The sequence below is a fragment of the Phyllostomus hastatus genome, unplaced genomic scaffold (assembly GCF_019186645.2).
Source record: "Phyllostomus hastatus isolate PE091 unplaced genomic scaffold, TTU_PhHast_1.1 phas_scaffold_46, whole genome shotgun sequence".
Taxonomy (NCBI): domain Eukaryota; kingdom Metazoa; phylum Chordata; class Mammalia; order Chiroptera; family Phyllostomidae; genus Phyllostomus; species Phyllostomus hastatus.
In genome coordinates, this window is record NW_025334032.1 from 34,346,480 (window position 1) to 34,374,464 (window position 27,985).

General features: G+C 50.5%; 1 protein-coding gene across 1 annotated transcript in view; it reads right to left on the reverse strand.

The window, feature by feature from the left end:
- MTMR7 (myotubularin related protein 7) overlaps positions 1-27,985 on the reverse strand; it is a 77,609-nt gene that overhangs the window by 13,220 nt on the left and 36,404 nt on the right. Inside the window, exons 5-7 of the mRNA XM_045821719.1 lie at positions 25,843-25,971; positions 22,033-22,167; positions 13,016-13,148 (exon numbers count right to left, since the gene is read on the reverse strand). Coding sequence (XP_045677675.1) covers positions 13,016-13,148; positions 22,033-22,167; positions 25,843-25,971 — 397 coding nt within the window. The remainder of the gene's footprint in view (positions 1-13,015; positions 13,149-22,032; positions 22,168-25,842; positions 25,972-27,985) is intronic.

Consider the following 27,985-nt stretch of genomic DNA (forward strand, 5'->3'; position numbering starts at 1 on the left):
CAGCCCAAGGCGGCACTTAAGAAAACCACGTTAAGAATGTGTCTAGGCAAGAGTCCAAATGCTTCCCTGCAAACACCCGCCCTGAGCGGGAAGCACAGCGCAGTGACCCAGGGAGAGTCGGATAACGGAGTTGTCTCTGGCACAGCTCCGGCTCACGGCACCGTCCCTCTGTCCGAGGTGACAGTGCTGCCCCTTCCCACCGTGGCCGGCGGGCGGGCGGGCAAGCCCTGTCCTTATCAGGCAAAGAACAAGCCAGCCAGCCCAGGGAAGGATGCTGGGCTGCAGCCCAAGGACGAGCAGACAGCCTGAGGCGCGGACTCCGCCGCTCCATTGCTCAGCCCTGTGCGTGCCCAAGGCACTCAGCAGCAGCAGGTGGAGTGTTTCCAAGAAACCAATTAAACACATAAAAAAAATTAAACAATAATGTAACAGCCACTCAGACTGGCCGCAATTGCTTCAGATGAAAGAAAAAAGAAAGAGAAAGAAGAAAGGCAAGTGAAAGAAAAAGACATTACTAATAAATTCCATGTTTCCACGCCATCTTGCTGCTTCAAGTTTGTTAACACTCCCAAGCAGGTTACTGCCCCTTCACTGTTTAGGCCCTAGCTGTGTGAGCTCGGACAAGTTACTTGGCCTCTCTGTGCCTCAGTGTCTTCGGCTGTAAAGCAGGGATAATAAAAGCTCCTATATCAAAGGGTGGTTTTATATGCTAGCCCTCATTACTATTGGTATCTTCAAGTAATTTTCTGTTGTTTTTATATATATTAATTTAACTATATCACACCATACAGCCTTTGGCAACTTGGGTTTTTTGCATTCAAGGTTTTGTTTTTGAGACATCCATATGATGTAATTTCATTCGTTTAACAACCGTGTAATATTTCTCTCCAGGAACATAGATTATTGGCCGTCCCTCTACTGCTGGGAGCTGTTTCCGCTTTTTCCATATTTACTAACAGGGCAACAAAAACCATCTGTCTGCAATGTCCTGTGGCAAATTCCCTGTACACACACGCGCTTCTGTCACTGAAATGGGCTGGTTCATAGGGTCCCTGCGTCTTCCCCTCTGCCCACTGTCCACCACTTGCCAAAGGGGCTGCTCCAGTTCACATCCGCCCCCGCAGCGCAGGCAAATCCCTCCCCCCCACATCCTACCTAACACCTGGTATCGCTGATGCTTTCAGTTTTCCCCCTCTTATTTCTCTAAGGATATCTGTGCCAGTTTGGGATTTGTTTTCCTTTCTTCTACTCTCTGAACGCATCTGTTATTCTCAAGATTCCTTATGTTTGCTTGTCTGTGCTCATGCATGCACGTGGTCTTTGTCCTCCATCGCGGGCTTTCCTCACATCTCTGCTCATCGGGTGCTCTCACAGGTGACTATGAGGCCCCAGCAGGTGGCGGAAGGTGCTGCATGCACAAACAGGCTTTCTTAGGCTGGGGAGAGGCAGGGGGATTTGGCCAGTCTGACCCCCAGGTCTGAGAGTCCTTTCTCCTGAATGGTTGGAGGACCCAGGCAACGTTTACTTGCTCCTTGCTCCCTGTGGGCTGGTAGTCCCTGTCCGCCTCTTCCAGCTTCGCTGGTCTCGCTGAGCCTCTCCCGCCCTCCTTTCCAGGAACTTCGTCACTCTCTTCTCCTGCGAGCTTGGGGGAAGAGCCTCCACGAGGCACGCAGGTGGGGAGGAGTCTAAGGGACACTCAGCCGGGCCTCCCGCTCAGAGCACCTGCTGCCTCTTGCGCCAGATCCTGCCGCAGCCCTGCAGGTCCACTGGGGATGCGTTGGGCTTTCTCACCTGTCCTCACGCATCAGCTTCTGTCACCTGCTGGCTAGTTCTTAGTCAATACTCATCCACCTGTTCCCAGCTTTAAATTTTTTGTTGCAGGCACCTCTTCTCCCATTCTCTTGCTCTTTTGTATTTTGGCTTTTTTTTTTTCCCACTTCATTACCATGTGGTGGGGGCAGGGGGATGCATCAGCATGTCGCTGACACACAGACAAGAGATCAGGTCTGGGGACTTGTGCGGGGCAGGAGTGGGAACGGAGACCCCCTGCGTCAAACTGAGCCTCTTAAACAAAGGCACCCGTGGCTTCTCGGCCCCCGGGGCACGCACTCCAGAGTCGGGTCCTCCAGCGCTCACGGTCCAGCTCGGCCCCTGCCCAACACCGCACCCCAGGCCAGGCCCTGAACCCCGATTTCCTCCAGAGTCAAATGGGGATAAAGCACCTTCCTCCAACAGTTGCTGATGGGGGAAATGAGAGGACACATACAAACTGTGCTGGCACACAGCAGAATGTGAAACATGGTCGCTCAGCTTCACATTTTATTATGATTTGACCTTCCAGCACGGCTTCTGTCCCGAGAGGCGGGAGGTGTCAGACTCACTCGAACCCGTGAAAGCCGAGGCGCCGGGCAGTTAAAACACATGGTGGTCACGGGCTGGAGAGCACAAGTCTTCTGACAGACGAGGCTACCGCGTTGGCCACCACGCCGTGGCAACGCCGATGGACTTGACTAGAAACGACAACAAAACTTGAAGAGTGCTTACCAGATGCCAGACACTCTTCCCAGTGCTATGTATATATGAATGACATCTTTTCTTCCTTTTTTCCTGGAGAAACATCAATATGTGGTTGCCTCTCATGCATCCCCTCCTGGGGACCTGGCCCGAAACCCAGGCATTTGTCCTGACTGGGAATCGAACTGACAACCCTTTGGTCCGCAGGCTGGCGCTCCGTCCACCGAGCCACACCAGCCAGGGCTCATATATAACATCTTCTTAATCTTCCTCACAATCCCATGAAGAAGGTGCTATTATTACCCTCACAGTGTAAGAGCAGAAACCAGTGCGAAGAGAAGCAGCCAGTACAAGGCCACACATGAGCGGCAGCGAGACTGGGGTCTGGTCCGGCTCCAGAGTTCGTGCTGTTCGGCCATGCCTCTCGGGCTCAGGTGTGTCGTCCTCGTGATTCCCACGTGGGCCCATCCAAACACTCCCTGACTCCCCCCACTGCCAGCTTCAAGGCTGTGCGTTTTATCGCTTTATCACCAGAACTGCACAGTCCAAGGAGCACCTGAGGTGCGGTAAGTCTGAAGTGAGATGAAGGATACCTCAAATTTCAGACTCAGCATGAAAAAAAAACAGAATGTAGAACGTCTCACCGATAGATTTTTTGTTTTTGTTTTTAAATACTGGTTACACATTGGAGCCATATAATTTTGGATATACCGGGTTAAATACAGTGTATTATTAATTCACCCACTTCTTTGGACTTTATTTACTGTGGCCACTAAGAAATTTAAAGTCACCAAGGGTGCCCGCACTTGTGAGTTCCATAATTCCACGGGGCGGCCCGATTTAGATTGCTCCAGGAAGACCAGCCCGATGAGTCTTCAGACCTTCGGGCACACGTCCCCCTACACGTCCCCTACCCTCTCGGGCACCCTGGAATACTGTGTCACAGGATGAAGGTGTGGGAAAGGGTGCACTTGTCTTTTGTAAGGTGGTGAGGGGGTGATTAGGAAGGGGAGGGGCCAAGGACAGCTGGCTCCTGGACTGAGGCGCATGCTCAGGCAGGTTGCCATTCAGGGAGGAATTGACTAGAAGTCCGTGCTCCCGCAGCAGATTCCCAAAAGGCCATGGGTCCAGATCTGCCTCTGCTGTGTCCCTGAGGGGCTGGACCCCAAAGTCCTGGACCCCAAAGTCCAGGACTTTGGGTCAGGGCGAGTGCACGCAGGCTGAAGACAGACCTCGGAATCTACCAACCTCCAGTTAACACTATGCAACCCGGACTTCCCAGCTGCTGGGGATCTACGGCCCAGCAGTACCGCAGGGACCCTCTGAGGGGCAGGCTCGCCCCTGCCTGTGCACACAGCCCAGCGGGAGGCCCGAGAAGTTCCAGCACCTTCTGTGAGCTCTGGCCACTCCCTGGGTGCCTGCTGTTTGGTCTTTCAGCATAACCCCAAGCCTTGACCCAAAGTCCTGGACTTAATCCTAAAGTATATACATTCCACCACGTACAGTCCACCAGGACCCCAAGGACTCCTTCCAACCCTCCAAGGAGAAGGCTCTCTTGCAAACAGTCTTGTTTCACTAAATCAGCCACACTTTCCAGTTGTTATGGTAGGGCTTAGGGTGAGTCGGCATTCTCGTTTATTTCAAAAAAGGCTGGGGAGCCAGAGGGATAGCTTGGCATCTACACTCTTAGCCCAAGAACAAATGATCCTGTTCACCTTTCCTTCCCCACAAGGCAGGGAAACGACAGCAAGTTATAAATAAAGACACCACAGGCTTGCCGCCTAGCCCAGAGGCGGCTGGGCCAAAGGCAGGACAGGAACTGTGGCTCAGAGAACAGGCCCCGAGATGTCCCGCTGCCAGGGACCCTGTTCCAGCGCGCCGTGCGGCACGGGACGAGCCGGTCCCTGTCTTCCCACGCTGGGAGTGGCTCCGTGAGCAGCCTGCCTGCTTTCAGGAACACGAACACTGTGGACACGAAGTACCAGAACCTCCCCAGGCTCCCAAGCCAGGCCGCCGCAGAGGGCGCCCCCACCCCAGGTAGGTGTGGAGCGGGGTGTGAAAACCAAACAGCTCCACAGATGATTGACACCAGGGGCAGAAGGGGGCACCCTGGGGACTGGAACAGTTAGTGCCCAAGTGTTTACACATAAAACTGGCGGGTTTGTTTGGATAAACTCGGGATAAGGCAGAAATACTGATTTGTTCACTCCTGTTGCCAAACCCGAACCAATATTTACAAACGGTTTTGCTGAACGAAGTGCGTTTCGGCGGACATCAGAGGCTGCGCCGCCCAGTGCAGAGAGCCGTGCTAACCGCCCAGGAGCTGACCGCCCAGGCCCGATAGCACTGGTTTTACAGAACGGGACGACTGATCCCTTGAATATATCTATAAATAGCACTAAAATATATATAAATATAACTAAGGAAACTGAGGAAATGTAAAATTCACTTGCAAGAAATAAACCTCAGGTGGTCCTCCTTAGGTATTTCCTGTACTCATGTCACTCCTTCCCGTGTGGGTGTTGGGTGGGTGACAGACGGGTGCAGGGACCATCTCTGTTTGAACCCTGGGGGCTTTTTGGGGTCTTCCTTGACCCCTAAGCGCTGAAGTTGAAATGTGCAAGGCCCTCCCTTCATTCCCAGACCAGACGCCCAGCTGAGCTCTGCTGAGGGAAGATCTGTCCCTTCCACATTTTGGAATCAAGCCTCATGCAATGGTCTACAAAGAACTGGCCACATGATAATAATCTCCCCTCAGTGAACGCCCTAGCAGGCAAACCATTCAAAGAGTGCTTAGTCACGGCCCGAACACTGGAAGTGCTGGGTGGCCAAGCCTGTGTCCTGCCCCGCCCTCTCCAGGCCCGCCCCGGAGACAGAGAAGAGCACTTCGAGCCCGTGGTGAATGGTGTTCAGTTCATTAACATCAGTGGCGCTCTGGTCCCCATGCTTCCCAGCCGACATGGACCCCTCCACAGAGGACTGCCCCTTACCAGGAGACACCTGCATGTCAGCTGCTCCACAGGGCACCTGCGAGGGTGGCAGCCACCCTTTACAACAGTGCCACCTTCGTTCAGAATACTATTTTCTGTCATCTCTACACAATCATGCCACGAAGGCAGTTTTTGCATAACCTTGCTTTCTTTTGAAGAACTTGATAATATAAGATGGTGAGGTGCAATAGGCCCAAATTCTGTATGCTCCCATCTGCAGCAGATACAACCATCTCAATGTATACAGGAGGGAAGGGTGCAGACGAGGGTGGCCCGGCCAGCACACGGTGACAGCAATCTGGCTCCCCAGACTCCAATGTCCATATTAGTGTCAGTGGAAATGGAGTCAGTACACCAAGCAAGCCAGGGTGAACACGGACTCAGCTGAAGGCAGCCGGGCTTAAGGAATGATAAGGTCTGAACGGGAAACTTAAAGCAAGCAAAAAGAGGACATCCAGACTGGGAGAAAGTGTTGAGAGTCCAGGGAGTCGGGTGGGTACAAAACATCCATGGCAGCCACTGGAGAGAAGGCCCAGGAATCATGGAAGATTAAGATGTTGGCAGCGGCTACTTGGCGTGGGGCAAGGAGCAGCTCTCGCAGAGGGCACAGCGGGAGCAGCAGGTGGGGGCTCCTTCCTCGCTCACATCATCAGCTGGAAGGCTGCCAGGTCAACACACTCGCCAAATCTCAGGTTCTGTTGTCACTGGCAAACAAGTCCTAAATTGCTAAATCCCGAGCATCGCCTTCTGGAAGAACAGCTCACCTTGTCACTAAGATTGATCACGTCTATCTTTAGTTACAAGGGACACACTTTCTCCTACAAGCACTCCTTTCGTGAATGTCCCAGCTATCCAAAACTAGCCGTCATGGTTAACAAAACATAAAACAATCATTCGGAGGGTGTACATTTTCACATTAATCTTTGAATGGTCTCAGCGGACATCAAGATAAAGCAGAATTGGAATAAAAATAGCCAGCTTTCTCATTCAGTCACTTTGTTGCCTCTTGTCCCCTCCTCTGATATCCAGCTAAAACAGTCAACCGCCCCACTGGCCCTCCGTGGTGTCACTCATTAGCAAGCACCGCCTTCTTTTCCCCTGCCCTGATCATTGCTCTATGTCAAACCCAGTTACCTCACTTTGCATGAATGAATGTAGCAGTTTTCTACCCAATGCCTAGTCTACAGACTCTCAGGAACCGTTCGAGAGGATCAGATGAATGTCTGGAATAACTAGAGTAGCTCCTAGTTACTCTGCTCTCCCTATAAGCAGGGATTGTGCCTGGAACTGCACATGAATTATCTACCACACGGGGTGTTCCTCACTCCCCATTTTCGGGCTGGAAAGCATGGTTTAAAGAGATTTACTAAGTCATCCATGGTTACACAGCCAGTGAACAGTCGAGCTGGAATCTGTCCACAGCACACGCACCAAAAGGGTCACGCTCTTTCCTCTGTCCCTTGGTGCTTCAGATATTACGGTCGTAATTTGCTGATAACATCCAGCCCCTGTCAGCCACGTGCTACATCTCCTTACAATAACACAGAGAGCAAAGTGCACACTATCCGTTCATTTCTTTCCTAGAAAAACCACGAATTGGTAACTTTCCTATTAAAAAAACCAGTGAAGGCTGGTAGGAGAGACCCGTTGATCTAGCAGAACACACAGTAAAAAAGCCTTATAACTGTTATTGGTCTGTGAAGCTACCCAGGTCCACTCAAAAGGATAAGTGGGTTTTCTGCATGGACACCCATGCCACGTGGCCAAAGTGTCAGGGCAATGACCAGATTTTCAGCCAAGTCTCATTGGCTGACTCATCTAACAGGTCAGTGATCCGAGGGAATCAACAATGGCAAAAAGTCAAAATATAGAGAACTCGAAAAAGATCAACCTGTAGATAGCCTTTTTATTAGCTCATGTGCAGTAGAATCTCATAGTACACATTTGTAGACAATGTGATAGGAAAAACTTTAAAATGACAAACTTAAATAGGAATTTCCTGTAACGGGTTGAACTCCTCCATTTCTTCCTGGTGGAATGCGCCGTCACCTCACACAGACGAGAGGAGGGAGAGAGTACCAGACAGAAAAGGTACGTGAACTGACAGCCACACCTGAGCGAGCTCTCCGAGCAGAGAGAAATACGGCATGGAAACCTTGCAGCTGGTTGTGCGAGGGACTGTTCCCTTCCGGACCTTGTTGCATCCAAGACACCTTGGCAGGGAGACCAGAGCAAGGAGCTGGAGGACCATCCCACCCCCCTACCGGGGAGCCCCCCTCGACAGACTCGAGGCTGTCTGCCTCCTGCTACCCGTTCCACATCCAATGAACGTTCTGGACAGTCAGGGCTCAGACCCTGCACACAGAAGCACAGATCAGACAGGACCGCTGGGGCCGCAGACTTTCTCCAAGGCCAGTGCCCACAATCCCAGGGGACAGGAAAAAAGTGGCTCCAGTTTGGGGCCTGCTAAAGGATTGCAATCTGTCCACCGGATCTGCCTGCCCCCTTCTCTGCAGGACTGCCCACGTCGCCGAACAGACACTGGGCTTTTGTGCTTGAGCTGGGGGGCCACTCCCCTCTGATCGCCTGCAGGCTGAGGACTGTGTCTCTGCAGAACAGTGTGGGGAGGAAATGCCCCCCACCCCCGCCGCCGGGCCTGCCTCATGGTTTATTTCATTAGTTTTCATGAGCTTGTTGTGCCGAGTGGATGCGGACCGTGTCACCGGGCAAGCACTTCCATGCCTCGGACATTGTGCGTCTTAATTCCTTAATAAAGGAATTAAGGAGAACCGCCCGGAAGAAGGCCCGGGGCCCACCCAATAGTTGCCTGGCTGAATTAACGTACAGCCCACGCACTCATCCGTCGTATTCAGTGCTCATCGTACAGAACAGCACTGCTTCCCAAGAGAAAGCATAAAGCATCTCCCGTGGGAAGCACTTTACGGTTTGCAAGGAAACTTTCTAGTGAGGCTGTGGGTTGGACAGAGTTGACATATGGCTTCCCTCGTCTTACAAACACGGGAAGTGACATTTGTTTACGCTCACGCAGAGACCAAGGCGAGAACCCAAACGCAGATTCAGACACTTAGATCAACGAGCCTTCACCCAGCCCCTACCCAGCAAGTTCGCACAGCCTGAGAGTAAAGAACGTGGCGTCTGGATTCATACTGATCAGGTAAAAATCCTGCCTCTACCGCTTATTGTTGTGAGCTTGCACAAGTTTCTTAGCCCCTCTGCCTCAGTTTCCTCATCTGTAAAATGGGAACATTAAGACTAGCTACACCGTGATTGCAATGAAGACTGGAAAAATATATCTGAAAACATTAAACAGTGTTTATGTTGATGAGATGATAAAGACATCTTAAAATATTAGGACAGATTAACCACTAGATCACTCTGTTACTGCGACATTACCACGCAGGGCAGTCGTTTCCGAACCTGTACCACATCCAAACAGCGAGTCAGCGAGGACCACCGGAACACGATGGGAGGTCCTAGGCTCAGATTCCGGTCCGTCATGTCCTATTGGGAAGGAGGTGTCAGTGTCACACACCAGACTCTGTGCCCAGAGAGAGGCAGCCGGGAAGAAGTAACCTGCCGTGTGCGGACAGCGTGTGGGCGTCCGCAGCCTCCAGGAACTACAGGTGGCCCCCAGCCGACAGCCGCCAAAGCTCAGGGCCCTCGGCTGCATTCTGCCAGCGTCCCGAACGGGCCTGGAAGCAGATGCCTCCCCGTCCGAGCATCCAGATGACAACGCCGCCCGGGCGACACCTTCACGGCAGCCAGGTGAGGCCCTGGGCAGAGGGCCCCTGGGCTCGCATGTCCACAGGAGACATGCCTGACTCCCAGAGGCTGGGAGGCAACATGTACTTTTTTTAATGTGTGTTACACCAACCACAGAGAATATTTTATAAATAAAGGAGGGAAAAGGAAAGCATGGCCCAGTCATCCTTCCGTGCTAATTCCGTTATTTTCCTGGGCTTTCTCTCCCAGTCTTTCTTCATAAACATGACTTACCGGATAGGAAATCACAGTACTTGTACCATTTCAACCTGAATTTTTCACTTACATCATAGGCATGTTAGAATATATACATGTTAGAATATATACATGTATCTTCACATTTATAATGTCTAACGGATGTAAAATTTTCTATCAAGAGATGGAGCAAAATTATCTCATCAGTTTACTATTATTGGACATTCCTGTGGCTCCCAAAATTCTACTATTATAAATAAAGTACTACCATCAAAATAGGCATGTTGTGTCTTTCTATTTTAAAACAATATTTTGGATCCGTCCCTCAGGGGTAATAATCTGGTAAAAATATACCATGTTTCTCTAAACAAAATATGTTTCTTTAAGCCAATTCACGATATCAGATATATTTGAAGTTTTATCACATTCTTTTCAGTATTAGACATTGTACTTTTTAAAACTAAGTAGAAAATGATATCTTGAAGTTTCAATTTCCATTTTTTAAATGACCTGAGCAAGTTTAAATGTTTCCCTATGCGTTTATTTGTTTCAACTTACTGCTTCCTCTTTTCGAAATGGTCTTAAACTGAGTTGTGTCACTTCTCTGAGACTCGGTTTCTTCACGTGTGAAGTGCAGACACTGCCTCCCACTGCACATTATGGTTGTGCAAATCAAACACAACCCTGTAAGTGAAAACAGCAGCACACCTGGCACACAGCGGTGGCTCAAGTTCAGTTCGATGAGTGAGTCAGTGCATACGCGGTCAGTTACAGACAGCAACACGGTGGCCAACAACGTGAGCCGGATGCTCATGCAGGATCCAGGTAGGAAGCTCGGGGGGCGGGGGGAGAAGTGCAGTTGTCTAGGCAACCCCCCAAGATGGAGCGTGTGGACTGAAAAAGGAGGACGATGCCACAGTCCTTACGTCTTTCCCGCAAACACCTGCCTGCCTTGAAAACAGCGTTACAAAGAGGCATGGAGAGTAGCACCATGCCCACGAGGTGAGATGTGGAATAATTCTATGCACAGCCCGCCCTCCCTCTCGGCGACTTCCTCCTGACACCGAGGACGCCCTAGGAGAGGTTTATCCACATCCGGTGATAATGACTTTCTCAGCCTTGGAAAGAGCCCGTTCCAGGCTCTCCTACTGACTGTTCTGAGAAAGAAAGAAAAAAGGATAGGGCATCCTTTTTTTTTCCTCTTTTATTTTAAGGGGAAAACCATGTACAAGATGAAAAGGAGGCTAGTGCAGAAAGTACTCAATAAATTACAAACTTTCTGCATTCCTAGAAGGCATCGTTAACATTTCATTGGGGGGTATCAATGCCACAAAACTGTTTGGTTTAGAGCTCCTAAGTCCAACGTCAGATGCACCCAGCTCCAGGAAGGACTCGTGCAGCGTGCAGGACACACACTTGGCCGTGGACTTCAGCGTCTGATGCAAGAGCCCACAGCCCCTGCTCACAGACAGGGCTACATGCAGCCAGGATTACTCTCCGTCACTCAGAGTCGATTCTGATAATACCAATAACAGTGGCGGGAAAGAAGTGAAGAAGATAATCGTGAGTGAAACGCACTGTTTCTCTTCCTACCGAGGGACCGGCGGCAAAAGCTCTGGGTGCCAAGGACAGCACTGGGAGAAGGAACGGCCTGGAAGCTGGCCCTGATTGCGTCACCTCATCAGCCGAGGCTGTGCGGTGGTTTATCATTTACTCGGCCAAAACAGATAGTCAAACATTCGTCAAGTCCCCTGAAAGGCATCCAGGGAGATGTCCTTGCCCACTGCGGTGACACAAAGCTGGAAACGCAATGCAGCGCTGCGGTCCCTGATGAAACCGAGACGAGACCGGCCTCCAGAACTCGGTCAGCACGCACGTCCTGCAGAGGTAAAGAGTCAGACCCTGCGCGCAGGGGCAGGAGAGACGGTTCCTAATCAGAAACCACATAAATGCTCATTCAAAAAGGACAGCCCAAGTGATGTGTTAGAGGCACTCTGAGGAACTACTTTCTGCAGAGAAGAAAATATGAGTTCTCCAAAGTCGGCTGATTAAATGACTAAGTGAAAACTATAAAGAATCACAGCCTCAGTGATTCTGACAATGATGAACACTCGTCACAGTAAAGTGAGACAACCCTCTCAATGGCGGGACCAAGCAAGGCCAAGTTTTTTGCACCTTAAAGCGCAGGGACAGCCGAACTGCCTGTGACCACCTCCAGAGAGCTGAGAAGCACCAACAGTGACGCCCAGGCATTGTCACTGTGATCTGACACGGGGCGAATTTCCCGTGGGAGTCAGACGCAGGCGGCTGTGGGGCCATGCTGTTTTCAGATGCAGGAAGAGATTTCTGCTAGCTGTTCAAATGCTCTGTGTTACAGTGTTTGCAACCAGGAGCATCAAACTGTAGATTCACAGCTGGCAGGAAGGGCCCATGGAAATCGTGAGTCCAACCCTCTCCTGTGACAGCAGGTAACAGGGCCCCAGGGAAGGGAGCTGAGGGTCTGAAGTTTCCCAGTGACTGAGGTGCTGCAAGGAGTCCAGGAGAGAGGATGGAACTTAGGCCTGTCTGCGTCACTCCACAAGTCTGCCCAGCCCCATCATTGAGCTCTCACTGTACCCCATTGCTCTGGTGAAGCAGAGAACCACCTAAGTTACTGGGAGCAGATGTGTACCCTGGAAAACACTCATCAGCGCTATCTTTGTCCCTCTTCATTCCAGACCGACCCCACGTGCCCTGTCCAGACAGCCACTGCCCTGGCACTCAGGGCCCCCTCTCCCCCAAGGGCAAGTGCAGCCTATGCAGTCTCCCCAGGTCCCCAGGACACAAATCCTCCTCTTTCTCTTCCGATCCAGTCCCCATGAGCACCAGGAGTGGTGGCCTGTGGCAACAGACTCCTTCCCGGGCCTTTACAATCACGAAGAGCACAAGCAAGTAAGAGTCAATCAAGCCGGCTTTGCATGAAATGCAAAATCTCTGCTAATCAGTTTATGGCTTGTCTGGCCCCGTGAATGATTCTTTTATGTCCCATAATCCATCACTGTCACTTCCTTTACTGTACGGCGGTCTCTGAGCGTTCCGGGTGCATGTGGCTGTGGGTGAGTGGTGGAGGGGGGCGGTTCAGCTGGGGGAGCAGCACCGGGGTGCTGCTGTTTAGCCACTGGGATGCGGTTTATGGACCTCATCTCCCTACAAGAGCAGTGGGCTGTTGCTTTAACGGTCGGGTTGCTTTACGTGAATCAAGCTAATGTTAGGAGGGAGGAAAAAATATCCCCGTGTGCTTCTCTCTTAGATGTTAAGTACCACCGGAAAATGCCGGACTGCTAACCAAGTCACAGTGGCACAAAAAAATACGAGAAAGGCCGTTACATGTTTCAAGGGTCACCACAATATGACATTCTTCCCAACTTATCCTACCTATGTAAACGGCATTGTTGTAAAAACACAATTTTAACATCAAAAGGCTATCGTATCTCACTTTGGCATGCAAACGGTTCACGGCGTAGTTTTAATGCTGAGCACAGGAAATGGGATACCTTCCAGCATCTTCTGCAGACTGTTCCTCATGACATGGATGTTCTCTATCCCGATGAACTGGAACTTGATGTTGGAGTAATTGTCTTCGTTCTCGTAGCCTTTCCCGGCAGCACGGTTGGCCATGGCGTTGAGCTGCAGCGGTCGGCAAAACAGAACAGTCACCGATTGTATCCAGCACCAGAACACTTCCTGCCTATCCCTAAAAACATCCAAGGTCACGTGCAGAAAGGTAACATTTCACACCACAGCAGCACTGTGCTGAGCGGCGTAGTTCCAGACACACGCGCTGAGCTCGTGTGTTCAGCAACAGGAATCTGTTGACCTGGAGCACATTTCCTGATCTGGGGAGAACCATCCTATGGATAAACCCTTTGGAGACGCCTCGCACTGTTAGTTCCCCGTCACAGGTGACAAAATATGACAGAGCCGACATGCCCCAGTTCAGTACCACACATTACAACCCACAGGCTGGCAGAGAAGCCTCAGCAGCTGTCAATGTGAAGCTCTGTGGGTCAAATTACCACACTTTCCTGGATCATGCTGCCCTTGCGCACATCAGAAAGAAAGGAATGAATGCATCCCTCCCATTCGCCTACAAGAATCCCGCAGACATGCAGCGAGACCTTGAGCAGGAAGCACTGAACACCACGAGGAGAGGGCGTCAGACGCCAGGCCTCCAAAGGCATGTCCTCCAGCCCCTTATTTCAGTCGGGAGACCTGATCCTAGGAAGGCTGTGGTCGCTTTCATTCCCATAATTTTGTACCTGAGAAGTGGGGGTTTCCTAGTGCAAACTGGGCTCAACGATGATGGATTTTGCGGAAATGTATTAAATACAGACTTTGGCCCTAGTCTCGTGTAACTAAAATCAAGACGGGGACAAGACTGGCCTTAGCTCGGAAGTACACAGATTTTTAGAATACTCGCTGTTGGGCGGAGGGGCCACAATGCCGTGTTCTACCCCATCTAGCACACGGCGTTTACTGGCCATTCTCCTCCGCTGCCCACAAAGCTCAGGGGGTTGTCCTGGGCCGAGAACTGACCGCAGGGCCTGGCCACCAGAAAAAAGCATCTGCTTTTAGGACCTTAATGCAGTACTGAGAGGATATTAATAAATACTTCTCAAATAGCTCACTGTAAAAAGCCAAGTTAAAAAGGTACATATTCTTTGACCCATATCTCCTTGTGAGAATTTGACTCAATTAAAAGTACCAACGCACAGAAGATAGACGCCCAAGAATGTTTATCGCAAATTACTTGTATAACGGTAAAAAGCTGAAAACCTATGAGTATCTCCACAGGGCAGGGGCTGGATGAATTATTGTAAATTCATGCCCTGACTACTAACAGGACCGAGGAAAATGTAAATTATCTATCTAATCTGTCTATTGACACAGACAGACAGACTTGAATTGGCCCACGACATGTGAAGTGAAAAGGCTAAGCCACAAAATAATATTCTACAATTACCCTACCTTTTGTAAAACAAACCAACCTACAGACAAGTGTTTACGTCTAGGCGTGTTTGAGTGAGCACAGTAAGAATATCTGAAGCCTACAGCAATCTGGCAAAAGCGCCACCAGAACAAGAGAGGCGGCAAGTGACAGGGGGCACTGTCAGAACCACTTCAGAGTCTCCTGTGTTCCTTGTTACACAGAAGATACATTAGGTTTGTAATACAAATAACAGAAGTGAAACATTAGCCAAACAGCCACAAAGGGCCCGCTCCATGATTCAGCTCATGTGAGGTCAGCTGGGCCACATTAGCCCTTCACACTTCTTTCCAGTTTATACAAGATTGTCTCCTTTCTCCCGGGCAGGCGTGGCTCAGTGGATTGGGTGCCAGCCTGCGAACCAAAGGCTCATGGGTTTGATTCCCAGTCAGGGCACATGCCTGGGTTACAGGCCAGGTGCCCAGTAGAGGGTACAGGAGAGGCAACCACATATTGATGTTTCTCTCCCTCTTTCTCCCTCCCCTCTCTCTAAAAATAAAAAAAATAAAAGATCTGGCCTTAATCAAGAAAAGATATTAAAATAATGTTATTTTAAGACAACTTACATTCATGCCTTATAATTTTTTAATATTTTAAGGGGAAAAACTTTCTACAATTACCTTTAGACATTGTTGTTAAGAAATTTACTACTATAAACTATTACTGCTTTGTATAATTATTTTTCAAAACTATTGGCTTCTCATGTACAACAAGCTCATAAAATAGGATAATTATTGGGATCAGTGTAAGCATCCTCCTGCTACATGAACCTTAGCTTTATTCTCTCTCGAATAATTCAGGTTAAGCCTACTTGCCCGCAGAGATACACTTTTTAAACAGCGCAATGAATAAAACCAAAATATTGTTATCTGTAGTTACGAGTCTGTCAACATCTTGACCTAGTCGATGACTTACAACCCCGGGAGATTTTATTGGTAGCCTTCTTCAAAAACCAAGCAGCAGCACAAGATGGCCTCTTGAAAGTCAGTGGTGCTTCTCACAGTGACCACAGGGTGGCACTATTTCACCTCCCGTCGGAAGTGCACTGTCTCCAGGTTTCCACGCAGTGCACAGGACCTAACATGGTAATGTGGTGAAAGCTGAACCCTCAAAGCAGGAAATACAGCTTTAAAATGAGTAAATATTCAAGAAGCTATGCCAGACCTAATACATATATAATAAATCATATATTCATTACATATTATATAATTGTATATGACATTATGTATTCATTATATAATATGTAAATGATATGTTATGTAATTGGCCCAGCACAAATAATGCCCCTTTTTTATTACAAAAGTGCAAACATGTAGTCCTGTAACATAACAATGTCACACTCAAGCACATCATCTTAGATAAAGTGTTCAAATGACAACTATAAATTATTACACCCACATTATTACCCACCAACCACACTCAAGCAAGGCTTACTCCTGCCAGACCCTGTATACATCCGGGCAAAGCATCCCTCGTATAACAGAACACCATTAGTCAATCCAATTTGGTCCCCTGTTCCTTTGGCTGAGAACTTCATTTCATAACCAAAGGAAATTAGCTATTGACTCCAACTCCTAAAAATCCCCCAGTAGATAAAACAATGGATATAACTACATACAGTAGTTTCAATTTATGCTTAAGAAACACAACAGACAAATGAAAAGTGGAACTGGAAAAAAGTGCCCTATTTCTGCCCGAAGATCGCTCTGCGGTTTGATAATCTCAGCACCTTTGGGTTTAGAAAAGCTCATAAATGGAACAAAAGGACCCTCCTCATTCCTCAACAAACACCTGAATGAATACCATTCAGTGTGCCAGGCCGGGTGGAGGGGGGGCGGTTCATGGAAGAAGGAGGACCTGAGATGGACTGTATCTGGAAGGAGGGCGAGAAAGGCAAGGGTATTCCAGATCAAACAGTGGGGACGAGAGAAGGTGGGGGCCAAGTCAAAGGAGCAGCAGGTGGGTGGCACTGAACCCACCAGTGACAGTGGGTGGGAGGGGCAAGCGTGGCAGCAACAGCAAGGGAAGCAGCTGCGAAACATTCAGAGACCTCTGCACACAGGCCCGCTCGGGACGTTTGGACTTTATCTGCGGCCCTGGGGACCAACCGAAGGATTCTAAGGGTCCTAATGTCCATGAGGCATTAGGACGGGGTCAAGGATGCAAGCTGCCCTGGGAGCTTGTCAGCCTTGATTACATCCTTGACCTGGCTCCGGACAGGCGCTCCGTGAAGTTTTATTGACTGGCTAAGCCCCAAATAAATAGCTGAATCATGGAATGACGTTGAGAGGTGAATAGTCTAAAAATGTAAGAAATAGGGTTGGATTCTTCCCCTAACCCTACACCAATCAAACATATCGAAACCATAAACACTTAGTCAGCAATCCTCCTGATATCAAGCTAAAGGTCAGCCTGGGCACTCTCCTAGTCTTGGAGTCTCAGATTTCAGCAGGGGACATTCTCTACCTGAGTAATAACAGGACCTGGGTTTATGAGGCTGGGAAATGAGACTGCAGTTGCCCTTGGCAGGAGGAGGGTCGGGCCACATCCTAGCACAGGGTGTCAGATGACCATCCTTTTCCCTCCCTCCCTCCATAATGGCTGAACGGAAGAACCTTAAATTGCAATGTGAGCATGGAAGTATAAGATGATTTTATTTCTTGCAACTACTGTCCATACCTGTGCTAGTCAAAACCCTCCGTTCCTGCCCCCTATGGTCATCTTAAGCAGAATGAATCGCTTTCGAATTTGACGCAGGTAGGAAATCCCGATCCAGTTCACTTTAAAATTCCAGTCCCACATAGGCTGCAAAATTATCTTTCCCTCATTACAGGCCATTTGGACTGGTGAGGGGCTCCTCCTTTCCTTCTTTCTTCTAGGCTCCCTGTCCCAGGAAAGGGGGCGTTACAGAGGGGGGATGAGAGAAGGGGTCAGTCTATCTTTGCCAAGCTGGACAGGACTGCGATTCTCTCTCCATGGGCAGTGACTGCTCTTCTGGTTGACACTCCCTGACCGCCCCTGCCCTCCCTGACGTTAGAGTCCAAATGCCAAACCTCTGAGGGCTCCTGGGGGCAGGAGGTGCACCACAGTTCACTGACACGGGCAATCCACGCTGACGTGGGCCTCTTCCAACCCCCTCAGACTCCCTCCCCCACATACAACCCACGGTCACATGTACTGTGGGTTGTACACAGTGAGCCTCCCCTGGGCAAGCCCTCCTGGGAGGGGTACCGGCAGGATGGCCCACGCCCTACTTCCGTCCTCGGGGTCCACCTGGCCCCAGGAAATCCCTCCATCCTCGTCCTGCCGACCAGGAGGAGAGCAGAGTGTTCTGCCAACGTCTCTCTCCAATTCCCTCCCCTTGCTCACTGCCATGGTGGCCATCGGCGAGCATGCTGCACACCCCTCTGGGGTCCCAGCTTCTCCTCTTTGGGCACCCCAAGCTCTACACCGGACTCTCCTAGATGCCCCCTCACATGACCAGTGGATAGAAACCACCTCATTATTGATTCCAGAGAAATGGGAAAACTTCCCATGCGACCTCCTATTACACAACTGGAATATTGCTTAGGCAGTGAAATGAGAAGTGATAACCACAGAGCTGTCTTTGGAGGGGCAAAGGCCACGGGCTAAGGCCAAGGAGCCCACCTGACCTCACCCCTTCTCCTTACAGCTCCGCACTTCCCCCCAGGGCGCTGGCGTCAGAGCACAGCTCAGGACCCTCGTCCTCTGGCCTTGGCCTGAGTTGGGATGAGCTTCTGTCTGGTTCTCGAGCTCTGAGCCTCCAGCTTCCCTGGGTATGTGCTCAGAGCCTGACAGTGGACACAGGGCTTCCTGGGAGGGTTTTGTCAACAGACAGCACCGTGTTCAAACACAAGGAGCCCGGCTTTGACGTCAGCAAGGCCTGGGTCCGAACCTGGGGTCCGCCTTGAACGGTGTGACCCTGGGTGAATCATTGAACCTTCCTAACACCTTATCCGTAAGAGCAACCCCTACTGTGCAAGAGTATGATAAGAATCCAGTGAGAAGGTGCCTGGCATTTTTACAAGCTCGGCAAAGTCCCAGAACAAATTCATGATAAAGCCGCGATCCAAGTTGAGATAAAAGGATTCTCTCTCATGTTGCAATCCACAACCGTGGCATCAGCACTGTTTCATATCTTCCCAATGCACCGAATCCTCAAGTGACACATGACCTCAAGAGTTCGGCTTGGTCGAATGGGTATTCAACACCTGCTGAGGGCCCCGCTGCCTCGGCCCACCCCTCCCCCACCCCAGATTCTCACGTCAGCAAGCAGTTCAGAAGGCTTTCCTCTGAACAGGGCAGTACCTGGGGGCGAGCCTGGCTCAGAGGACAAGAATGGCCTTTGGCTGTCTCCTAGCCCTTTCTCTTCCTAACGAAGACAGTGCGCAGACCTGGGCACTGTCCCCTTGGCGGCCGCTCACCACCTGTCACAAACACGGGCTCAGTCTCCGGGCTACCGAGGAAGCTGAGCGCACCCCGGAGCAGAGGCCAGCAGACAGGACCTTCCAAAGCATGACAGCTCCCAGCAAACAGTTTCACACTCACGCGAAGTGCGCCTGTGTATTCTGGGTAAACACGAGGCTCGGGCCGACGTGTACGCGACACCAATTTTCTTTAATGGATCAGCACGAAACTTCTTATCGCTGAGGGTAAACACACTTAGTGCTAAATATACCCTTCCCACCTCATCCTTTGGATTAATTTATTTTGAATCTGGCATATGCCTGGCTCGACAGCTGCCACATTTCCCAGAAGGTTTACATAACATAGTACACACTTGGCTCGCCGGCCCTTAAATGAGTAGGCGAATCTGTTTGCCTTCATTTAAATCTGGGAAAACAGGAGAGGGGGGCGGCATCCGCACTCAGTGACGCCCCTGCCTCCCTTCCTTTTCTTCCCTTAGCGTGTCCTCAGCATAGGTGTCTGAGAAGCGGGCCCCCGGGAGGTCTCTCAGAACAGCTGCACTTGACTTTCACGGAAAATGCAGCGAAGAGGAGGGAAAGCGGCCAAGGTGAGAGGGAAGCGGTGAGAGCATAATGAGCCAGCAAGAAAAGCACACAGTGAAAGGGAACAGTCAAGTTCAGGGTTTCTGGCCTCTTGGGGTGACAATCTTCAAGCAGAGAATCTGTCCTGTTCCCGTCTGAAGCTCACACCTACATGCCGTGCTGGGAGAACCTAACTGGGAAGAAGGAACACTTTCCGTAGAACCTGCTGGAACGTGGTCTCGCTGCAACACCTGTTTTATCCCCGACCGTCCTCACGGCCCCACCCACACCTGTCCCTCAGCTGCACTCCCACCAGAAGCGGAGGGAACTGTTCGGAGGCCAAGGGTATGGGTGAGGCACTGTTTCTCACCAGGAAAACATCAAATTAAGTGATGCAGACCATGAGTCACAACACTTGGTGACAGGAGACCCAAGGAAGCCATGAGAATCGCGAAGGACCAGGGTCTGAGCGTCTACACAGGGGACACAATCCAGTTCTCATAATTTTTCATAATGCCCACAAGTACAGACTCTGTAATCACCTATTCTTAACATCAGTGCATACTTTTAAATGATGGGATGTTGGTCATATTTCCTCTAGTCTGTTCTAATCCCACGTCTTACACACTTATGTTCTTTTATAAAACAGCTTCATGGACATGTCATTCACACCACAGACAACTCATCTATTTAGGGTCCCACTCAGTGGTGTCTGGCATATTCACGGAGTTGTGTGACCATCAGCACAGCTACTTTTAGAACATTTTAATCACCCCAAAAAGAAGCACTCCACCCTTGAGCCATCACCCTCAGGTTCGTCCTGTGCTCCTCCCGGCCCTGCGCAACGACCAATCTGCCTTCTGTCACCCTAGATGTGTCTGTTCTGAATGCTTCATAGAAATGGAATCACACACTGTGTGTCCGCTGTGACTGCCTTCTTCCCCTTGGGATGGCATTTTCAAGGTTTGTCCACCTTGTAGCACGTTTCAGTACGTCTTCCTTTTTCATGGCCACATAATATTGCATCGAATGGCTAGACGACCTTTCGTGAGTTTGTTCGCAGTTGGTGAACATTCGATTGTCTCTGCTTTGGGGCAATCATTAATCATGACCGCACATTCACACGCACGTTTTTGTGTGGGCATACGTTTTCATTTCTCCTGAGTCAGGAGTGGAACTGCTGAGTCTGGGGACTATGTTTAACATTTAGGGCCTTGTGCTCTTTTAACCTTTTTATGACAAACGTGTTCAAACTGCAATTCATAAAGTAAAGGCTTCTTACAATCCTCCCTTCACCCCATGGGAAAAACCACTATTCCAAGTTTAGTATATACACCCTCCATTTTTTCTCAGTGCATGGTTTTTCTAATATAACTGTTACATAGATGGGATTGCATTACACATGTTCTCCCATTTCTCATGCTTGTTGCTCAACAGTACACGGTGAACACCGCTCCACACCCTTCTGGAGATACAGCTGCGTGTGTCTCTCTCTCATTGGTCACGGGGCCTGGGTGTCTGCATTGTTGGCAAGAAATGACAATGCCAAATATGTGGACTAAAGGCCACTTCGATCTGTAGATTCATTCCATGCACTCGTATGTGACTTTTGTTTCCATGTATTCACGGCAGGTCCCTCTGAGGACTCCATTACTGATTGGCTTAAAAAACATGGGTCTAAGCAGTGAAGCTGGAAATTATACTGGGCCCAATGCTAACTAGGGTTAACACATAAAGCTGAGTGGGAGGTAAGTGTGGATGGGTTTGGCTCACCCCTTGAGGACTAGATCTATTACTTCCTGTTTGTTGTTTTATTAAATGGTGAGATATGAATACCTGCATAATTATAAAATAATATTTTCAAATGAGAGACAAACAGAAAGTTCTCCATCTCCCCAAAACCTCCCTTCTCCATGACAATTTTAATAGATTGGTGTTTATCCTTCTGGGTGTTCTTCTACTTCAACAGAAACTTTTACATATCTGTAGTTTTGTCTTTGTCTCCTTTTCACGTAAACACAATACTAGACATATTATTTTGTGGCTTTTCCGAACCTCACATTACATTTTATAAATCTTTCAGCGACAAAAGAGCATTTGCAAGTTGAATTGGCAATAATCGTACAGCCGAACACCTCATCAAAATGAACCGCAGGAGGTCCGCAGGACATTTCCTGTTGTCGGAGAAAAGGTCATTTTAGAAACACACCAAAAAGTAACGTGGCATATTCGGGAGAGCCATGTTTAAAACTAAATGACACACACTTGACGTTCTGCACGGTGTCTCCCCAGTCCCCCGGTGCCGGGAGCCGGGGAGCGTGGGAAGCGCCTGGAGCTCCGGGGGCCCAGGCAGCAGCCCCGCAGCGCGGCCAGGCGCTGACTGTGCACAGGGCAAGGGCCCCTCCGCAGCAGACGAGGCAACCTGAGCGCTGGCCGCAGTCCGAGCCCTCTCTCCCCGCCCGACTCCCGACTCGGAGCTGCAAAGGCGTGGGTTCGTCTGAATGGTGACACTTACTTTAGGCCGGGTGTCAACCACGTAAATGAAGTCGCTCCCTGGATTGGCTTTCCTGATGGCCTGGAGCATCTGCTCGTCCTCCAGGCACCGGGCACTGAAGCCGGACAGGGGCTGGCTGCTCCGGCAGATGGAGGCCTGCGGGGAGAGGCGGGGGCGACACCGCGGCGTCAGACAACCGTGCAACTGGACCGGGCGGGACCCGCTAGGCTGGCCGCACAACAGGGGGCCCCTTGGTGCCTGCGTGCACTCCCTCTACACGGGCAGGCAGGCCAAACGGTTTCTGTGTGAGAAATCGGAATCTTTGGGTCGGCCCCACATCAGGATGTTTAAAGCCATTTCAATAACCTACTCTCCTTCCCACTGGTGTCGATTCACTTTTCTGCTGAGGGGAGAAACATAAAATAAATACCTCCGTTCCTAAAATGTACAGCACAGTACTAATGGCAAGATGAGTACAAAGTACTTTGGAGTGCTTTCCATCAGTTTTTACTAGGCCGCTTACAAACGTCACAAACACCCCGAACCAGTTCTAACCCTAAGGGAGGGACTTCCCACTGGCACCGAGGCACAGCCTCGGCTGACCCACGGCTGTGAGAGGCAGGGGGTCCTCCGACTCAGCCTGCTCTCTGTCCGGCTCTTCCCTGCTCCGCAATTCTACAAGTACCCGGCATCGTTAGACAATACACCCAGTAGCATAAACGTTTGCCCTGGTTATCAATAGGCAAGTATAGATACAACCTCACAGCTAAAAATATATATATACTTTGGGGCAAAGTACCTTTTATGGATCTAGATTTTATTGTAATGTTTAGATTGCACTCACATCACCAAGTGCAGTCCATAGAGGCAGGGGTCAAAGAGTCTGCACTGAGCCCGTGAGCCCGTGTGCAGGAGGGTGGAGGCGGCGACGGACTGTGAGCGGGAGGAAAAGAGCCCCCTCGCTCTGGGCAGGCTCAGCAGGGGGCGCTCTCGCTGAAGTCGGTCCTGGCAGAGCCTGCTCAGGGTGCCTGCGCGGCAGGGCTCTCTCCAGGAAAAGGTGTCCCGGCTCTGAGTCCAAGCACAGCTTAACTGTCCCCAAAGCTCCATTCAGGGCACGTTAGGTAGGGTTTCAGTTTCTCCATAAAGAGGTGAGCTTTGGCACTCTACGTGGGAGAAGGCGGGGATGTTGCTCCCAAACTAGACCATCCTTCGGCTGAGGATCTTGGGGCAGGACCAAGCAGCACAGAACAGCTGGTCACGTAGCTGTGGCTGGGCAGCTGTCTGCGGGTGCGGGTGGCGGTGCCACTCTGTAACGGGGAGGGGAGGTGGCGGGAGTGGCTCCAGGAACTCTGAGCTGCAGCCAGGGGCCGGGTGCAGGGGGGCAGTGCAGGGGAGAGTGGGAAGGAAGCGAAGGGCCAGCCAGCAGACTTGCCCCAGGCTTGTTTAATTCCTGGAGTGGTTGGCAGCAAAAGCCCAACTGCCCATGACAAGGGGAAAGAGACCCGAGGGCCTGAACCTGGATGAGAGGACAGCCAGCTCGAAGCCAGGCCAGGAGAAAGGTGAACGGAGGGACCAAAGGGGGTTGGGGCACAGGAGGCAAGCCTACGTCCCTTGGATGGAAAGCGAGTCCCCACACGTGGCTCCCATGGTGCTTGGTCTGGGGGCCTGTTTCTTCTCATCTCTAGAGGGGTCAGAATGGGGCGGGGGGCACGTGTGCACACTAAGTGTTTGCCTGGGTACTCGGGCCACTTAGCAATGCTGAGACACACACCTCTGCTTTACACCTTGTGAGAAGAGCTGGAGCTTGAAGTACCATCTGCCTTCAGTGATTGAAAGACAGGAATTCAACTGTTTTTTTCTTTAAGATTTTATTTATTTATTTTTAGAGAGGGAAGGGAGGGAGAAAGAGAGAGAGAGAAACATCAATATGTGGTTGCTGGGGGTCATGGCCTGCAACCCAGACATGTACCCTGACTGGGAATCGAACCTGTGACACTTTGGTTCGCAGCCCGTGCTCAATCCACTGAGCTACGCCAGCCAGGAAATTCAACTGTTTTAAGTGAGAACTGAAGGGGTTCATTTCCAGGCCTGGACATCAAAAGAAGACCATATGAAGACTAGCACACAGGGCCTCGGTGGAGCCACGAGGGTCCAAGGCGTGCGACAAAAAATCAGGGCTCTGTGGACTCACTGCTGAACCTCCATCCTATTCTGAGACGTGACGCACTCGCTCTTTGTGATCCTCACAGAGGAAGACAGAAAACCCTTTCTCAAGAATACTGAGACAGAAAAACACCCAGCAGGACAGGCACTGTACTCACTCTGTAAATACCCAGCGCATCCCTACCTCTTCACAATAGAAGAACAAGAGGTGCCTCTCTCTTACCTCGTTATCAATGGGAGCTGCAAAAAGGGGGAATGCCACTGGCATCCTAATTTCAAGTACAACATCATGACATTCCTTATTCATTCCATCAGGGTTTTTTTTGTTTTGTTTTAATTTTTGTTTAAGGAGATTTACACCTTCCTTTGCCTGCACCATTGCTCCTGGTCTGGGTAGGTTGAAATATAGTTGGAGTCAAATAATACAAACATTAATAGAATGCTTGCCTCCTTTAGACCATGCCAGAGCAGTGAGAGTAACTAAAAATAAGACAATTTATAGCCTTTCAAGCCACAGCACTTACAAAGCTAAGTGAGTATTTGCCTTTTAAGAGAGCAACACAGAAGGCTGCCGCTCCCTCCGGCATCGCTGGAGGCACCTTCGAAAGCCTCTTTTTAGAATCTGGCACAGACCCTGCCCTACTCCTGCCTGGCTCACCGGTGCGTGCGTGCCGTGCACACTCACGTGCCTGCTGCAACTGTGCGCAGCCTCGGTTTTGAATCCAGAGCTGCATTGTCTAGGAGAAGAGCCAAACTTCCACATCTGCCTGAGGCCAAACAGCTTCTGAAGTGGGTGGCAAAGACCACTGGTGTCTTCCCAAGTTTGTTTCCTCCTCCTCCAGACATGGAACCACAGTTCTTAGCTGTTCATATGGTTACCCATAAAACCGTATTCTCTCACCCGTCCTGTGCAGTTCCGACCAATAGATGAGAGCAGAAGTGTTGGGCGACAGTTTCAGAAACCGTCCCCAGGAAGTTATGAGTGTACCACGTGGAAGTGATAGCTGGGACTAAACTCGTCGCTTATGCCACTGGATGCCCTCATCCAACCCCAGGGTAGCCGACGAGACAGGGGCCGGGGGCTCCGGTCCCCGACAGGTGAGCGGTGGAGAGCCAGGGCGCCAGGCCCAGACTGCCCACCTGCGCAGTTTTATGTGCGAGAGAGTCAAGTTCTACCCTGTTTTGACCACTGTTCCTCGGTTAGTGGCAGACAAACCGAATTCTAGCATTCACAAATAATATTAAAAAAATAAACCCACTCTCCCAAAACAAAGATTTCTTATGCGGAGGATACTCCAAAAGTGTGCCATTAAAAAAAAGAAGAAGGTGGTTCCGTGGATGGGGGGCGTGGCTTTGCAAAAATCGGTGCCGCCAAGGATCTGTGGGAACAAGCACAGCGCCTCCCCAGCGCTCACTGGGATGATCAAGTTTAGGTAGTTTCCCACTCGACCCCCTCCCTTGATTGTCAGGTCAACACGGAAGGTCAACTTCGCCACGAGCGAAGAAGGTTCCAGCGAGGCTGCGCTGCTTCACGCCACACGCGGCCACAACCGCCTGCCTCCGAGGAGCACGCCCGCACACGCGCCGGGCAGAAGGCCGCTAGGAAGGTCTGCCGCTGATAACGCCCGGAGAGCGACGCCCAGAACAAAAGCACGCCTCGGGACTTACGTGGTTCTCTTTGCAGTAGTAAGAGAGGGCAGGAAACCGCCGTCTGCTCCGGAATTTGGAACTCCCCACGATGATGTGTGCGGTGGCGGGTCTCGGAACGTACAGTTCGGTAGGGTAAGAATCACAGAGCTGTCGCGGAAAATACAAAGGGGTTTTTAGGCAATCCAGTGAGGCTGTGCGAACGGCCACCAGCAGTTTTGTGCACCAGACTTATAGGCTGCGTGTTTACGTTTTCTGAACCAAGTTACAAGGAGGCTGTTTCGAGGAAACCCACAGCCACTTCGAAGGAAGGAAGGGCTGCTGGTTCTGGGAAATCAGAGTGAAGGAAGAGAGATACGAGTCAGCATCCTGCCTCCCGCACTGTCCCTTCCACAGGCTCGTGGTGGGAGGCGAGACAGTGACACATGAGTTCTTTCATCAAAAAGGGACAACGTGCAATTCTGCATCCTGGCAGCTGAGAAAACCTTAGCTGCCTGTTTTGAATGAAAGACAGCCTAACTCTGGGAGACAGCTTCCTGAAATGCAAGCGCCAGCAGTGAAGTCCCCAGGTCCCCTTTCTGGCCCTCGCTTACACACCGTGCAGCCCTGCCTCTGAGCCCTCTCTGGGTCCTCCTTCCCTCGACCCCCCCAAATCTCATCCATTCTGCAAGGGCCAACCAACGCTGTTCCTCCTCCTTCAGAAAGCCTGCCCTCTGAGCTTCCAGCTCTTGTGAATTTCTGGCTCTGACTTCCTACCGCACCGTATAACAGCTTTATTTTTGTTTCTTAGGTGTCGATTTTATAAGTGGTAGAAAATGATTTGCTTTCTCCGTGCAGCCCTGACAGTGACTCCCAAAGGGGCAGCTGGCACCTTCAAATGACCTTGCAGTTTAGTCGGACATCAGCCATCTAGAATCTGGCCCTGACGTGCCAACTTTATGACCTTCAGGAAGTCACACCACACTGACCGTTCTGGTTCTCTGAAGCTGACAAGGAACAGAAATGTTATCCCACAGAGTTGGTATAAGGACCAAATCAGGTAACACCCATGAGAAAGGACTTCGTAAACCTTCAGATCTGATGGAAGTGTTAGCGGTGGCAGCAGCAACGGCAGCAGCAACGGCAGCTGATTTGCCGCAGGCACATATTTTGCTCAGAGGTCGGCCAACCAGTCTTTCTGCAATGCGAAGATGCCTTAGCCGGCTGGTCCCTGGGCTTCCCTAAGGCAACTGGATATTTCCTGGAAGTCAAGCATCTTCTTGGGTGTTTCAAGAGGAGTCCTTGAGCAAGTATAGCAAAGGGGGGGGGGTAAATAATATTTTATCTGCATGTCCCCGGCCCTCATCACTTGCCCCATTCCCACTCCCAATCTGGAAAGATGGGACTGAAGGGAATAAAACTGCCCCCTCCCCACCCACTGCTGCCAAGTGAGGTCCTTGCCTGCAGAGCTCATACCTCGGTCCGTGGTGCTGCCTGCCCTTTCCTGCCCACACTGTCTCTGTCACCAGATTGGCAAACAACATTGAGCAGGACAAACTAAAAGAGCCTGAGGCATTATTTCAGCATTTGGTCAAAGACACATTTGGTCAAAGACATTTTAGGGAAGATGACCAGACTTCACCATGGGCTCTGGCACTGAAGCTATGGAGGAAAATCCCCTTCCAAGAACAAATGGCCCAGCCCATTTGGGCCCAGAGAGCTTTTACTGGAATCCCGGCCACAAGACACCAGGCTCCCTTCCCCATGCCCTGGTGTCGGCCCCTCCCTGAGCCGGTCAGCGAGGACCTTACTACACAGACCACACCTGCTTATCTGAGGTTCAAGAGACATGTAGTCATTCCATCAGATGAATAACATTTTCTTAAAATAACAGTTTTAAAAAGGAAATTGGTAGGTTTTCAGTAAGTTGGGGATTACCTACTTTCTTCCTCACAACACTAAGGAATCGCAGTTATTTATGGTTAAGTGAAATAAAAGTAAGGAAATAATAAGAGAGATGCCGCAACATGCTTATTACATACAGCCTTTCTCAGTAGCAAGAGGTGAGCTGGGAACTCTGGAGCTTCTGCCAGGTCCTCTAATGGCTCCCCAAGGCCACAAAATGCTTAACTTGGCCCAGGCCACAGCCCTTAAGAGGACCATTTCTGGGGTGGCACGAAGAGAC